Below are 17663 nucleotides of genomic sequence, written 5' to 3'. Positions count from 1 at the left end.
AAAAAAATCTGTTAAGGATGCACGTCACCAAATGTATTTTGCTTCAAGAGTGGTAGACCAATCAAATAAGACCCAGATAAAAGCTTGAGAAAAAGATGCTCAGAAGGATACTGAAGTTATTCTTTATGCTTCACTGCCCTTTACCTCTCTTGGTACCTTCCAGAGAAATCAGTATAGATGTATTTTTAGCTTGCTGTTTCCAGCATCAATATGACAACATGATTCTGTCTTTATATCAGTAAGCAGCTTCTGCTATGTTTTCCTATTTTCTGCTAGCTGCAATTTACAAAGGATGTCACAGCTCTGGTAAGAAATGAGTAGCCATTTCCTTGCTTTTAAAGTCATGTTTTTTAGAGATTTGTAATAAACCAATCTATTAAAACTGTAAGTTTGCTTAGAGAAATCTCTTTATAGTGTTAATCTTACTAATTTTCAGAAAGCTTTAATGGTGTTTTCTTTCCTTCTTTTTAATGTTTGTTTGATTTGCTTTTGTATCCTATACATAAGTGGTTTAAAAGCATAATATTTGCTTGCATCAGTATTTTTTTAAGTTTCTCATCCTCTTCTTTTCTCTAGTACTTTGATGTTATGTTATGCTATGCTATGCTATGCTATGCTATGCTATGCTATGTTATTGGCTGCATTTGAGATTTGCAAGCTGTCTAATGCAAAGACAGAAAATGATGATAGTCTTGAGTTAAGCTTGTTTTGATTAGGGGAAGATATGTTACCACACCTAACTCCCAGATGCTAAACATAGTACTGTGTTGCATTGATGAGCTGTTTTGTAGTCTCTGTAGTTAATTTCACTTGGTCTTAAATTTTTTAAAATATTGCAATCCATAAATAGTTGATAAATAATAATTTGAGCTGCATGCCTGCCTGTTAGTAATAAAGGTCTTTTTGTAATAAATAAGAGACCAAATAAATTTATATAACTTTGCATGTTGAACTTAAAAAATGTAAATTATATACAGAAAGATGAATTTCCTTTTCCCCCATTTTTTGCCTTTATTACACATGCTTAATTTCTTTAACATGCATATTCTGTTATTTTAAATATTAAAATAATTAGCATAGCTGTTGAAAGGCTTAATTTATCAAATGGATTATTATGGATTCTGGAATGGCTAATTGAAAAGACACTTCAATAGTTATATTTCATTATTGATAGTTGTGCTTAAAAGAAATGTTTCTGGTTAAGATTTTTAATATTTTCACCCTCTGGCAAAAGAAAAAAATCTTTTGCTGGGATTTAGTAGGCGACCATTTAACCTGCTGACTGCTGAAAAATCATAAAGCTTTGAATGAGTAGAATTCTAGAAGCAACATGGCTATATATCTAATTGCTTAGGGAAAATTTGATGTTGTCTTACATCTTTTGAGAAAATAAGTGATTGTAATCCCTATATGTTGCACTTTCTACAATCTATTTGATTTCTGCAAGAAAATCTTTTTTCTAGATTTGTGGAATATCTCATGTTGTGTTTGCATGCAAGCTATAGTGAGTGTCATTCAGGATCAAGGAAAAATATTAAAGTAAAATAGTGATCTACAAACATGGGACTTGTTTTGTGAATTTGAAGTGATATTTTTCTCTCATTTCCATACAGGCATATTCTCAAGATGCCTACCTGAAAGGCAATGAAGCCTATAGCGGCAATGCCCGTAATATACCCGAACCTCCACCAGTTTGCTATCCCTGGTTGCCATCTGCCCCTTCAGCCATGGCACAGCCAGTTGAAATATCTCCTCCAGATTCGTCACTGAGCAAACAGCAAACCAGTACACCAGTCCTGACACAACCTGGCAGGGCTTATAGAATGGAAATACAAGTGCCTCCATCACCAACAGATGTTGCAAAATCAAACACAGCAGTGTGTGTTTGCAATGAAAGTGTAAGGACTGTCATTGTGCCTTCTGAGAAGGTTGTAGACTTGTTATCCAGTAGAAACAACCATACAGGTCCTTCACACAGAACTGAAGAAGTAAGGTATGGTGTAAGTGAACAGAACCCTTTAAAAATAGTGTCAAGAACCACATCACCACCATCATCAATTCCTGCTGCCCATCTTATTCATCAGACTGCAGGTTCTAGGTCATTAGAACCTTCTGGAATTTTACTTAAATCTGGAAATTACAGTGGACAATCTGAAGGAATCTCAAGCAGTAGATCTCAAGCTGTAGATTCTCCTTCTGTATCTGTTAATCACTATTCCCCAAATTCCCATCAGCACATAGACTGGAAAAACTATAAAACTTACAAGGAGTATATTGATAACAGACGATTGCACATAGGTTGTCGGACAATTCAAGAAAGATTGGATAGTTTAAGAGCAGCATCTCAGAGCACAACAGATTATAACCAGGTGGTACCAACCCGCACTTCTTTGCAGGTACGACGCCGAAGCACCTCTCATGATCGAGTGCCCCAGTCTGCCCAGATTCGGCAACGCAGTGTCTCCCAGGAAAGACTGGAAGATTCTGTGCTAATGAAGTATTGTCCAAGAAGTGCATCTCAAGGCGCACTGACATCTCCACCCGTTAGTTTCAGTAATCATAGAACTCGTTCATGGGATTACATTGAGGGACAGGGTGAAACCTTAGAAAATGTTAATTCTGAAAGTCAAATACCTGATTCAAATGGGGAGCGAAAACAGACTTATAAGTGGAGTGGGTTTACTGAACAGGATGATAGACGAGGTATTTATGAAAGGCCCAGGCAACAAGAAATTCATAAATCTTTTCGAGGTTCAAATTTGACTGTGGCTCCAAGTGTTGTTAATTCTGATAATAGGCGAATGAGTGGTAGAGGAGTGGGATCTGTGTCACAGTTTAAAAAAATTCCACCAGATCTAAAAACACCGCAGTCCAACAGGAATTTTCAAACTACTGGTGGAACATCACTGCCACGAGGTATTTCACAAGACAGATCACCTCTTGTAAAAGTCCGGAGTAATTCTCTGAAAGCACCTTCTACACATATCACAAAACCATCATTCAGCCAGAACTCATTGGTGTCTATCAAAGACCAAAGACCGGTAAATCACTTGCATCAAAACAGTGTATTGAATCAGCAGACGTGGTTCAGAGCTGAAAGCACCCCTGATCACCAAGTGGAGACTGGGAAAGCCCTCTCTTTATCTGGAGCTTCTGTTAAGCCTGGCCTTCAGAAGAGCGAGACTGTGGGCACTTCAGGTTTAGAACTCTCTCTTATTCAAAGGAATCAAGATCCAAATTTACAAGAGGCTGAACTTCAGCAATCAAATGCTTTAGATAATAAAGAAACTGTCATCCTAAGAGAAAAACCTCCATCTGGTCGCCAAACACCACAGCCTTTAAGGCATCAGTCTTACATCTTAGCAGTAAATGACCAGGATACTGGGTCAGATACCACCTGCTGGTTGCCAAATGATGCTCGCCGAGAGGTCCATATAAAAAGAATAGAGGAAAGGAAAGCCTCAAATACCAGCCCACCTGGAGATTCCTTGGCTTCCATCCCATTTATAGGTGAGCTCATTTAGAGTCATTGGCTAATACATCAACTATGTAAGTCTTATCAGAAATTTGTAGTTCCACAGGTATAGAAATCTTGCACTGTGATTTTAAAACGTGTTCTGAATTTTATAGGTTGTGCTTCAACCAGAACCATCATCTTTTATCCTTAAAATTATTTCTGGTTTCAGTTTTTCTTTTTTTTAAAAAAAAACTTGTATTTAGTACAAATTTTTTACTTCAATTTTGGTGAAACAAATTCCCACCATCAGGAACCAGGAGACTCAATAAATCAGTTGTACCCAGATGTTGATTCACCTGAGTCAGAAAACAGTTGGAATAGCTTAGTGCTTAGTATTCCATCTCTTGTTTTGATCTTCTTCCGTGCATCCCATCTGCTGCCACACAAGCTTCCTTGCTATTGTGGAAAATGCCAAGTGTGCCCTGCTACAGGTCTCTGATGCTGCCAGTTCCCAGCCCTGGAACACATTCCACAGATAATCACAAGGCTGTCTCCCTCCCTTTGTTTTAGACTTTTGCTTAGATATTACCTTATTCAAACAGTCTTTCCTGTCCAACCTATCCAAAATAGGTGCCCTACACATATCCACAGAGGCTGTTTTGTACTTTTTATTACATGTTTCTTTGTATTACCAAAATAAAAAGTACATGAAAGCTGAAATTTTATATTTAAATTTTAATCTCTGGATCACTTTGATGTCCCCAATCCCTTAGAACACTGCTTGGCATAGAAAAGGCATTCACTTAGTGATATATATTTTTTTGAAATGATGGCTAGATATATAGCAAAACCCAAAAAAGATCTCTTAATTACTGTACAGCTCTAAGACATAATCTGAAAACATTGCTACTGTTATCTTCATTGATAAATGAGAACTTTTAAGCTATAGAGAGATTAAATAACTTTCCTAAACGCATACAATTAAATAGTAGAGATGGGGGCTCTATCGTCATTCCACAGAGCACAACTCTGAGGGTACCATTGCTACAGAGGGCATTGTGAAGAGCACCTTTCAGAGTTTTATGACATTAGGCCCTTGCTCTGCCACAAGGGCACACTTCTACTCACCCTGTTAATTCATAGGTTTACAATAATTTTACAGTATAATGTGCTTCTCTTTGAGCAATAGTTCTGGGTTTTTCTTTTCTAGAGAAACTTCAGTCTTTTGTGCTATTAGAATAACAGGTTATATTATCTAAATCACCTTTAAAAGAAAAGGTTCCATAAAATTTAGAATTTTTATAAATATGATATATTCAAGTTGTAAACATTGTGGGGAATCTTAACCAAAATCGGATGTTCATATGTATCTTTAAGGCCAAGCTCAGTGAATATTAGAACCTTGAAGCTTGTTATAGATGGAACTTAATATATCATTTAGAATAGATATTTTATAGAAAGCAGCTGAGGGCTAATGATTGTTTTATGATCTTTTAAAATATAGAGTCCTATCACCTGTGACTATATTTCATAGGCTTGTGAGATCTTATCATATTTTCTTTAATATATCATATTTTCTTTCTACATAATAAGAATGTTAAAATCAGATGACATTGGAGTAGTAAAAATTGTGCTCAGGAGCTTGAGGCAGGGGAATCAGTTGAGCCCACTAGAAGTTGGAGGCCAGCCTGGGTAAAAGAGATGCTGTCTTAAAAATAAAAAAGATAATTTGGCTTTATATACTTGTTGTTCACGTCATTTGACTTAAACTGAACATATACTTTGGAAGGCAAAAAGAAAGAATATTTATCACATTTAAAACAAATCTATAAGTGGCTTTTATTCTCCTTTTCCTTTAAGGACAAGGAAAAATCTCAAAGATTTTAAACAAATATGGGAGGTGTAGATTGACTTTTCAGGACATTTGCAGTGAATGTCCTTTATGGCAGGAGTTTTGAACCAGTATTACGTTTCCATTTCACACACAGAGATACACATACAAGCTGTTACTATTTTTGGAATGCATATATAATTTTTAATCATCATTTCTTCCAATTTGTATACATTTATGCCTCTTACAATCTATAGTTTACTCTATTATTGACTTAACAAATAATATTATAATGTTAATATACCTTAAATTTTTGTGACGTCATTTGGGGAGGAAGTAGGATTACCCTTTTTTAGCAGAGGTGAAATAGAAAACAAAATTATATCAAGAAACTGATTATTCTGCCACAATCTATGCAACTTTGATAATTCTACTGAATTATATAAAATTATTCTCAACTATAATTATAAAATTTAAACTACATTGATTATGTACTTCTTTCTAGAGTGATTCTTTATCTGTGAGAAACAATCCTCCTACCTCAGCTTATGTTAGAAGGATTTTGTTTCCCTTGTGTTCCAACCTGCAGCACTAGACACTGGGTATTAGGAGGACATATGCATATTTGTCAAAGGGAGCTAGAAACAAACTGCATTCCATGCTTTTTGTTTGTTGCTTTCGTTTCTAATTGACTCTAATAACACTTATTTGGGGGTACAGTGTGATGTTTTGGTACATGTATACATTGTGTGATGGTCAAATAAGCATTTCCACCTCATCCATTTATCATATTTTGTGATAAATGCATTCAAAAACAGCTAGATATTTTGAAATATATAATTTATTATTATTATTAAGCATAGTTACCCTTAGTTCTCTTTTCTAACTATAACTTTGTATCTATTGGTCATCCTCTCCTTATCCTCCTGTACCCTCTACTTTCTCTTGCCTCTGGTAACCATTATTCTACTGTCTACTTCTGTGAGATCAACTTTTTAGATTCCACCTGTGAGCGAGTTCAGCTGGTATTTGTCTTTGGGTTCCTGGATTGTTTCATTTAACACAATGTCTTCCGAAGCTTTGTTGTTACACATGCAGAATTTCATTTTTTTTTTTTTTAGGGGAAATAGTATTCTGTTGTGTGCATATACCACATTTTTTAAATTTATTTGTTCAATGATGGACACTTAGATTGATTCCATATTTTGGCAACTGTGAATAGTGCTACAGTAAACACAGGAGTGCAGATGTTTGTTTGACATACTGATTTCCTTACCTTTGGATATATATATAGTAGTGGGAAAGCAGGATCATATGGTAGTTCTATTTTTTTTTTTAAATATTTTGAGTCTCCATACTGTTTTGCATAACAGCTATACTAATTACATTCCCAACAACAGTGTGAAAAGGTACCTTTCCTCCATCTTCACCACGACTTGTGCTTTTTCTTGTTGATAATAGCTGTTCTAACTGGAGTAAGGTGGTATTTCATTGTGATTTTGATTTGCATTTCCCTGATGATTGGTAATGTTACTTTTTCATAAAATCTCCTGGCAATTTGTATGTCTTCTTTTAAGAAATATGTCTATGCAAGCCCATTTTTCAAACAGGTTATTTGTTTTCTGCTATTGCATTCCATGTATATTATGGGTATTAATACCATGTCAGATGTATAGTTTGCAAGTACTATCTTTCATTCTGTAGATTGTCTTTTTTATTTTGATAGTTTCCTTTGCTATGCAGAAACTTTTAAGCTTGTCTATTTTTGCTTTAGTTGCCTCTGCTTTTAGGCTCTTTGTCCAAAAACTTCTTGCCCAAATTAATGTCATTGGAGGGCTTTCTTCTTTCTTCTAATAGTCTCATGTCTTACATTTAAGTCTTTAATCCATTTTGAATTAATTTTTGTATTATATTTGGTGCTTGATAACTCTTGACAGTCATGCATAAAATTTCACAATGTTTGCTTAATTTTTGTATGTTTCTGTTTTTAACTTCATTTGTGAAATCTTAGCTATCCTTCTAGAACATTTAATTGGTAAAAAGCCATAATAAGTATTTCTTAGTCACACATAAATAATAAATGCAAAATAATAACTTTACATCTCCATTTGGAAAAAAATACAAATTGATTTATGTGATACATGTTATTTGTGAAAAACACTTTTTCAAAAGAAAATTTTTGAACATTGTTTTATACTTTTTTACAGGTTAAGAAACAATGACACTGAATTTTTAAAAAAATACATAATAGCATCAATGTCCTCAATCTTCTGTTTGTTATGAAGAGCTATGGGGTTTTTAGTGAAAAAAGTGAATTAAGTCTTCATTTTTTAACCCCAGTTCTTTAATTATATAATTCAATTTAATGGGAAAGATTGATAATAGCAAGCTTATAGCCCTAAAATATTCTGTCAATACAAATATTCTGAAAATAATCAGTCATCTTTATTCTAGTTATGTGTTTTACATGTTTTAGTTTAAATGTCTTAATGTAGTAAATGACATATTTGTGAACTATAAGTTTGATTATTTAAAAATCTAGAAATTGAAAACATGACAACCCGGTGGTCTTATTTTTCCTTTGAACAACTATCTGTTTTCCTACCTTGGGAAGTTATGTAAAAACAATAATTCAGGTTTATCTAATCTACACATGATAATTAAATAATTAAAATGTGTGTTATTGTTAGGGTTTTAAATTTGGATTAATCACAACAAAAATAGCATTTTTAATACAATGGAAAAGCTTTTATATTTTCCAAGGCAATAAAGAATTGTATTTATTATTATAATTCATAAATATGAGATAATGTGTATATTTTAGAAGTATACCTAGATTTTCTTTTTTTCTAACACTCTAATAAAAGGCATATATTGTAAAAAATACAAATAGTAATGAAATGGGTAAACCCCAATGGTAGTCTTTTCTCCCCTGCTTCTTCTATTTAGTCTTACTCTCCAGAAAAGATGAGTATCTTTCTACCCCTTTTTGGAAACATACTTAAGACCAAAATTATTTAAATTCAGTGTGTTTCAAAAATTTGTTTTTATACAGTAATTGTCTCTCTGTGTCTGGTTTGCTTTGCTAAATAAAATGTCATGCATGTCCATACATTTCATGACAAATAAACAGGATTTCAATATGAAAAAGTTGACCTTATAGAAGTGGAGAGTAAAATAATGGTTACCAGAGACCAGGGAGTGATGAGGGAAGGGAAGAAGGAAGGGGGAAAATTTTTCAGTGGATGCAGAGTTTTTTTTTTTTTTTAAATAGAAGGAATCACTTTTTTAAAAAATTAAATTTTATTTGTATATAACAGCTACACATAGTAGTGGAATTTGTTGTGACATACCTAACACATAACATAATGTGATCAGTTTCAAAGAGAATAACTTCTGATGTTCTGTTGCACAGTAGAGTGACTATAATGTTTCAAAATAGCTAGAAGAGAGGTTTTTGAATGTACTTACCACAAATGATAAGTGCATATGATGGATAATCACTCCAATTTGATCATTACACAATGTGTATGTGTATTAAAGCATCAGTTATACTTTATAAATGTGTACAACCATTTGTCAGTTTTAAACAATAGCCTCCAAAACATAGTAAGTCAAAAGAGGTTGAATGAATACCACCAGCAAATCCAGACTCATGTTTTTTTAAAAAAACTTGCCTTTGAAATTTTATTTAATGTCTAATCCATATACAATGTAATTTCATTCCCTGTTTTATTTTAAATAATATACATTTTTAAAATTACTTCACAAGGCATGTCATTATTCTCCTAAAATATTTCACAGCATCTCATAGGCACCCTTTAATAGATATGATGACCACATATGCCCAGAGATAGTTTCTTGGCTTTGAAAAATGTTATCTTATAGGAATATATTGTCAATTTTTAAAAAATAGGCTTAAAAATTTTTTTAGTTGTAAATGGACACAGTCATTTATTTTGTATATTTATTTTATGTGGTGCTGAGGATTGAACTCAAGTGTCTCACACGTGCGAGGCAAGAGCGCTCTACCACTGAGCCACAATCCTAGCCCCTAAAAATAGGTTTTTATATCTTTCTCTTCTTATCAATTTTTTTCAGTTGCTCTCATGTGAACTATTTTGTGAGTTGAATGTTTTTGCTACAAAAATCTCTTTAAACTGTTATACAGTTACATTGCATAAGCCAGATAGTTTCTAGACAATATGGTATTTTCTATTCATTGCAGTATTTATGAATCTTTATAAAACCTTCTTACTGTATCTATAATATGAAGAAACTTTTAAATTTTTGATAATTTAAATTTTAATGATAGTTTTAAATACTATAATTTTTAGTAATAAATTTTTATCTTCACTAAATTAGTTTAAAAACTTCACTTATCTCCTTATTTTTAGAGACAGAATTATTGGATAGACTGTCATATACTTAGTAAAAGTGACCCGAAGATTTTCATAATGTTTTCTTTTGCTAAAATATAAAGGTGCTTTTAATAAAAATTGCAAAACCAGAAAACAAGTTTCAGATGTTCAGAATTTACTGATTTAGCATAAAATTTAAATGTTATACTTTTATAGTCATGAGCTCTCCTTGTTGGAATACTGCTAATCATTAGGATGATACAGGAGTCTTAGAATTTGGTCAGAATTACAATAGCTTGATCTTTTAAGTAAAAATTCTACAGAGACACAGCCACATCAGTGTTTATAGCAGCACAATTCACGATAGCTAAACTGTGGAACCAATCTAGATGCCCTTCAATAGATGAATGGATAATGAAAATGTGGTATATATACACAATGGAATACTATTCAGCATTAAAAGAGAATAAAATCATAGCATTTTCAGGTAAATGGATGGAGTTGGAGAATATAATGCTAATTGAAGTTAGACAATCCCAAAAAAAACATGCCGAATGTTTTCTCTGATATAAAGATGCTGATTCATAATGGGGTTGGGGGAGGGGGGAGCATGGGAGGATTAGAGGAACTCTAGGTAGAATAAAAGGGAATGGAGTATGAGGGGGGCATGGGGGTAGGAAAGACGGTGGAATGAGATGACATCATTACCCTAAGTACATGTATGAAGATCTAAATAGCGTGACTACTTTGTGTACAACCAGATATGAAAAATTGTGCTCTATTGTGTAATGTGAATTGAGAGCATTCTGCTGTCATATATAACAAATTAGAATTTAAAAAATTAAAACCATTTTATTATTGTAATATAAAGGGTATCATAAGACATTTAATTTTAAAGATTATAGTTCCATTATTCTATTAAATTACATTCTCTTGACATCAAATATTAGAATTTATACTTCTAGTGTTTTTATAAATTTTGATTAAGCTTTTGAAAAGTTTACCAAAGGAAAGACAAACAGAGCAGGACCTCAGGTATCAAACTGGGTTCAAATTCCATCCTAAAGCTTTGAAACTTTACACAAGTTATTTAATCTGTCTTGGTCTTTGTGAAATAGTACTTCTTATGATTTCACAAGTATTACAGGAAGGAATAATACAAAGTATTTGTAATGGTGCTAATAGTAAGTTGGCTATATGATGGCTGTTATGCATGCATGTGAATTTGTATATGATAGAGACAGGTTTGGGGAAACTTAAAATTCATAGTACCTAGAAAATACTCATTTTTCTACAAGGGTACAACGGTATCTCCTCAAGAAGGCAAATGGGGAAGACCAAAACTAACATCTACCTGAGAAAGAGGGTGCCTTTTGTGATTTACTCAAAGGTACCAATTAAAATAGCCACAGCTACAGACTGAGCTTTATTATCTTTCAACAAAAATTGAAGATACGTTTGTGTGGTAGGGAGGGAAGAAGTAAGGAACTGAACACTGAAAGGTAAATCTTATCCAAATTACCTTTCTTAGCTTTCTGAATTAATAATTGTAATGCATTTAAAATTTGAAAAGTATTTTTTTAGGGTGCTGTATGATAATTGCTCTACTTTGGTAAGTTTAAATTCTGAATACCTATAAACTTTGGTACCTTGGTTATCGGTTGGTAGATAAAGCAACTCACTTAAAATATTTGTTATGCTGTATTCTGAGAATTACTTGAAATTACTAGAGTAAAAGCTGTGTAAATATTTTTAGCAGATCAGATATATAATTTGTGTGTGGTTTGTTGGTTAAGTATTAAAATCTTTATCTGGGGGCTGGGGTTGTATCTAAGTGGTAGAGCACTTGCCCAACATGTATGAGGCACTGGGTTTGATTCTCAGTTCTGCATATAAATAAATGAATAAAATAAGGTCCATCAACAACTAAAAAAATATTAAAAAGAAATCTTTATTTTGTAGTAATGATTATTGGCTATTATTAATACATTTGAGTTTTTAATATTCTAATGTTTATCTTCCCATTTCTTATAGATGAACCAACTAGCCCTAGCATTGATCATGATATTGCCCATATCCCTGCTTCTGCTGTTATATCTGCCTCTACCTGTCAAGTCCCCTCAATAGCAACTGTTCCTCCCAGTCTCACAACTTCTGCTCCTTTAATTCGACGTCAGCTGTCCCACGACCAAGGTACATTTAGAGAGTGATTATACAAATCATATGACAAAAGGATCTTTTCACCATTAAAAGAATCTGGAAACCACTTGTAAATGTATGAATATTGGGTTCTAATTACAGAATCTGTTGGACCACCTAGCCTGGATGCCCAGCCCAACTCAAAAACAGAAAGATCAAAATCATATGATGAGGGTCTGGATGATTATAGAGAAGATGCAAAATTGTAAGTCTTGGGTGTACTATTTTAAATATTTGTATATGGATAGGTGTTCAATATAAGTTTGGCATATATATATGGAATTTAACACCTTAGATTTTTCTAATTTCATGTCATTAGAAAGGCAAAAATGAAATCAAAGTTGTTACTTGGTAATATATCCAATTGGATTTTTAATTTTTAAGTCAGTAATACACAAACATGGTATGTATATATACACATACCTGCAACCTCTCACTACCACTCAGGCATAACTGATAGTATTTTCTTGTGTATAATTCTAGAGCTATTCCATGTATAAAATCACTTATATACACTTACATGTGTTTGTGTTCTAATTATTTTGATAAATAAAGGAGAGTTGGTGAGCATATGGATCAAGAGATCCTGTAGTTCAATATTCTTGCCACTCTTTTTCATAATTGCTTATATTTCCATTGAAAATAGTTAATCCATAATCTAGATCTTATTAGTAGAAATTTAGATTGCTCAAATCTTATGCTTCAACAATACTTCCTTGACTTGATTGTATAAAGTCAATTTAGCATGTTTGAGTAATAAGTCTTACTAGGATTGTACATCAAGGGATATGTATATATTTTTATTTTAATATCTATTGTCAGTTGCTGTTCATAAAGATTATATCAAGTCACATTCCCACCAACTATGTACAGAAGTCTCCATTACTCACCAATGCAGTGTATTATTTTTTTATTTTAAAAATAATCTTATGGTATTATATTTTAATTTGAAACATCAATTGAACATCATTTCATATATTTAATATTTTTATGAACTGCTTTTTCATATCATTTGCCCATTTTCTGCTGGTTTTTCTTATTGATTTCTGCATAACCTTAATTTAAACAAAACTATCACTTTTCCAGTAATAAGCATTACAAGTCTGTTCCCAATTCAGAATTTTTATTTGGCTTTTTTTTTAAAACCATGAAAAACATGTAAAATGTTTACTGTGGTTAAATTTAGGGAATATGCTTATGGTTTTGGGGTTTTGAATCATGTGGAATATGTCAATCTTAACTCCAGAATTATGAAATTTTGCAGTGTTTACTTATGTGTTTCTTTTTTATATATTGACAACTTTGATTTTCCAGTTGTCCCCAAAGCATCTGTTGTGACTATTCATCCTTTTCCCACTGATACACCATCTTTATTACACACTAAATTATTTGTATTTTATTTTGGGTCTCTATTCAATTAATTTATCCATCTGGTCATATATACCAGATTCTAAAATTATCTTTGTATAACATACTCTGAAGTATTCATTAGATTTTTATTTCATTATAATGTTGGGCCAGCCACTGTGGTGAGGTATGGCTAGAACACAGTGTTCTAGCCCAGCAGGAACTTTTCTAATGATCCCAGGTTGGATTTGGGAGCTATTTTAGCCTTTAGTTTCCCCTCACTGAAAGATGTCAGTACCTGCCACATTTCAGTCTCCTTTGTCTTATACTAGCTGTTCACTGCTTCCTACAGAGATGACAGGATTTTGTTTCCTCGTTCTTTTCTCATGTCTTGAAGTTTCTGTCACTGACTCTAGCCCTTGTTCCAAACAAGGGGAGGTTGGTTTTGATCTCTCAAACAATAAACTGCAGTTTTGAGATATATAACAAATGATGTCCTCTCTGTGTCCATTTTGTACTTAACTGCATTTAGCCACCCTTCTTTGTATACTTCAATTTATAGGTAGTATCGCCCCATACTATTCAAGATTGTATATCTGTTTCTAATTACCTTGTTGATTGTTATGGTTTCTGTGAGGAGAGGATAGTGACATTTTTAGTAATATCTTAAAATTCTGAGTTCTGTAAATGAATTTTGAAAAGTTATTTTGAATACTTTAATGTTGACCTGTCGCCTTAAGCCTTTCTGGAGACAATATTTGTCATTCACCTTCTTGAAAGCACTTACATTGTGGCATAAGGGTAGTGCTGGGCTGGAACCACCTGGCAGTGCTCTGGGTGCTGCATTTACAGGTCAGGATACCCACCAGCTCCACGTTTGGAGATGCACCACGCTCTTTAGATGACTGCCGGCACCAGCTACTTACAGAGCATAATTAGTATTGTGGAAATCCTTATTCTAGCTTCATAGCCACTATCAACTAATAACAGAAAGACAAGTGTTTATCCTGAGTGTTTTTTTTCCTTTGATCTTAGATAAGAAAATCCCACACTTTACATAGAAACAGTTTTAATTTGCCAAATAAACTAAGAAAGTTTCTATCATTGAAAATTTAAGTATTTATAAAATTATGGGGTTTTTTTCATTTACATTGAATAGTGAACTTTTAACATGATAATGATAAAATATCAGCTCCTTAATTAAAAGGTTATTTGTAGTCTTCAAATTCTTACATTAAGGTGTTTTTATACTAATTGCAAATACACTTCTTTTCCAACAGATCCTTTAAGCATGTATCTAGCCTGAAGGGCATCAAGGTTAGTATTCAATATTTTTAAAACATCAAGCAAATAAATATTACCTTAGTAGTTTATTTTTCATAAATAAATATTTTATCCACTGGATATTTAATAGTTAAATATCATATAACTTTTATACTGTAACTGTTGACTACATTTTGGAAAATATTAATGTTTCTAATTTCTACACACATTCACACACTGCTGATTTTTTCAATTTATGGCCCCAAATCTAACTTACCAGCAATCCTTCTGTATTTTGTTGTATGTTTATTTTTCTCTGCTTAGAATTATTTCGTGACTTCCCTCCACCCTTTTCCTTCAGCCCACCTCTGTCTGTTGTTCTCTAACCTTCGCTCATGCTTCCTTAAGAAAAATAGAAATGATTAGACAGGAATTTCCTTTTTTACCATCTCCAAAAGTATCTGTCACCTGCATTTATGCCCACACTTTCTGCCTTCCTTATCTCAAACATCTTTTTACTTAACACACATTATCCTGTGGAAAACCAGTACCCTTGGATTGGGTCATTATTCACTCATGCCCCCTTTTCTTCTGCAGAATCACTTTCCAGTAGCTCATTCACCATTGTATAATAGTTATGTTGTACTATTCCCTACATTAAAACAGAAACCTTCTGGAAACCACTCTCTCTTCTAGATAGCACTCCTTCTTTCACCTCTACTTTTTATATTAATCTCCTTGAAAAGATTGTCTGTTCTCTACTTCTCAGTGCACCGTCCACGCCGAGGTCACTAGAGACAATTCAAGTTCCAAAACTAATGATTACTTTTTTTTTTTTTTCAATTTTTTTTAAGTTGTAGAATGAACACAATCCTTTATTTATTTTAATGTGCTAAGGATTGAACCCAGTGCCTCACCCATGCTAGGCAAGTGCTCTACCACTGAGCTAAAACCCTAGCCCCTGATTACTTGGTTTTTAATTTACTTGACCTTTCAATATTATCCAACACAATTTTCCACTCCCTTCTTGAAATACTTCCGTGTGTTGGATTCCATCTTAGCATTGTTTCTGCTTTCCTTTTATCTCTTAGCATTGTTTCTGCTTTCCTTTTATCTCTAACTCTACTTCACTGGCTGTTCTGTTCATACCTAGCATGTACAATGTTGGAATGCTTCGAGCTTGTTCTTACCCATTCTTTATCTACCCCGATTTCTTTGATGATCTTACACAGAGGTATCCCAGTATTTGTGTTGCTTTGACCTTCTCCCCAAACTGCAGCTCATGTAAGATACTGCCTGTATGACATTTTCATTGAGATTTTTAATGAATAGTTCAAGCTTTACATGAGCAATATATCTTGATTACCTCAGACTTAGTTTTCCCCATCTAAATAAATTCACTTCTGTTCACCGTTGCTCAAGCCACATTCTAGGAATTAGTCTTGTTTCTTTTAGTTCACTCTCCCCCGACATCAATCCTATTTATTCTCTAAAACATACCCTCAATCTTTGCATACCTCCCTCTTTTCACTTATCTAAGCCACTCATCTGTCACTTTGATTCCTTCAGTAACTCACGTAATTCATCTTTTCATCTTGCCCTTTTAGAATCCATTCTTGTGTAGCATTCAGTTAAATCTTTGAATTTAACTAAATGTGAACACATAGTGTTACTTCCTGCTTCATCACTTTTTAATAGCTTCCCTTTACTTATCCTACCATAGCCTAAGGACCCTAAACTAAAACATCTAGTAGCTCACATTGAACAGTGGATATTTAAAATAATAATGATGAACATACATTCTCCCTGAAATTTTTATCCCTCTGGCCTTTTATGGCAGGCTCTTTTTTCCTCCGGATATCATCTAAATGTTGCTTCTTCAGAGAGGCCTTGCCACAGCACCACCATCTTATAGTTGCTACTCAGTCCTTGATTATTGCATCTTGCTATTTTCATTTTTCAGTTGGCAAAATCTCTTTTTCCTGCTAAAATATGAATTCATGAAAGCAGGAAAAATCAGTTTATATTTTTAAATTCCTTCAGATGACTTTAATAATATTTTTTTAAATAAGACTAGAAATATTTCTTATGCAATTAGGAAGTTAGGATCTTCCAAAAATAGCTCTTCACTTGGAACATAAGACTTTTGGCAAAGCAACTTCAAACATACAAATATTTATAAAGGAAAAAGCTGACATTTGACTATGTTTTCTTGGCCTTTTCTGTAGATCACAGATAGTCAAAAGTCATCAGAAGACTCTGGATCCAGAAAAGATTCTTCTTCAGAGGTTTTCAGTGATGCTGCAAAAGAAGGGTGGCTCCATTTCCGACCACTTGTCACCGATAAGGGCAAGGTAGTGCATTCACTCAGCTCCTGTAAATGTCAGGAATGCAGGCCCCAACAAAACACACAGCATTATGTGTAAAATGAAAAGATGTCCAGATTAAAGGGAAAAATATCTCCTTCTACATAAAGGAAAGATTATTTAAGAAAATTCTAATTATTGATTTTTTTTTATATTTTAGTCTTTGTATTCACAATAGGTAGAATATATTCTCTTATATTCTGCTAAGGTAAAAATAAGAAGGAACTCTCTTATTAGTTTACTAGCCATACATAATGACAGAGTAGGCCTTTACGAAGTGGCATTTCTCCTATTCATAATTTTTGTTGTTTTAAGTTGCCTTTATAATTTTCTTATTTTACAAATATTAGGTTATATAAATGAATACCAATATATGCTTTATCAGGTAGACTCCAAATATAATAAAGAATTTCCTGTAGTATTTGGTCAGCTTGTTTATGAGAACATTTTAATATTGTAAGAATTTAAAATTTTTTAGAGGACTTACTTTGGATATGGATATTTTTGCTTTACCATACATATAAAGTTGATCAACGTTGGTAACTTAATTCATCATTTGTACATGTCGTTTTGGAAATCTCTTCTGCAATGTTTATCATTTTTAAGCTAAGACTTAAGATCCACTTTATCTAGAGATTTTTCTGATTGATTTTTTAAATTTTTCACTTCCTTGGCATTTTAAATATATTTTGCAAAACTTTAATTTTTTTTTATTTTATCTTCCCAACTAAAGTTAGCATTTCACTATCCTCAATTTTGATATGAATACATTGCCTAATTTGCTTATATATACAAAACATATATTAAGGTAAATTAGACACCTTCTATACTAGGTGTGG

At 33.0% G+C, this 17663-nt stretch overlaps 1 protein-coding gene across 7 annotated transcripts in view; it reads left to right on the top strand.

Annotated features, from left to right (window-relative positions):
• The window catches only part of Arhgap21 (Rho GTPase activating protein 21), a 123603-nt gene that overhangs the window by 89581 nt on the left and 16359 nt on the right, over nt 1-17663 (top strand). For 4 of the 7 annotated variants that reach the window (XM_058578601.1, XM_058578598.1, XM_058578599.1 and 1 more), the window contains exons 8-13: nt 277-306; nt 1614-3510; nt 11684-11842; nt 11951-12053; nt 14476-14512; nt 16687-16812. In XM_058578601.1, coding sequence (XP_058434584.1) covers nt 277-306; nt 1614-3510; nt 11684-11842; nt 11951-12053; nt 14476-14512; nt 16687-16812 — 2352 coding nt within the window. The remainder of the gene's footprint in view (nt 1-276; nt 307-1613; nt 3511-11683; nt 11843-11950; nt 12054-14475; nt 14513-16686; nt 16813-17663) is intronic. The other 3 variants (XM_046442253.2, XM_046442251.2, XM_058578602.1) reach the window with 1 other exon arrangement.

Source organism: Marmota monax, unplaced genomic scaffold (genome assembly GCF_021218885.2).
Source record: "Marmota monax isolate L192 unplaced genomic scaffold, Marmota_monax_Labrador192_F-V1.1 WCK01_AAM20220418_F8-fsc00072, whole genome shotgun sequence".
NCBI classification, from domain to species: Eukaryota; Metazoa; Chordata; class Mammalia; order Rodentia; family Sciuridae; genus Marmota; species Marmota monax.
This window is presented reverse-complemented; position numbering and strand designations above follow the sequence as displayed.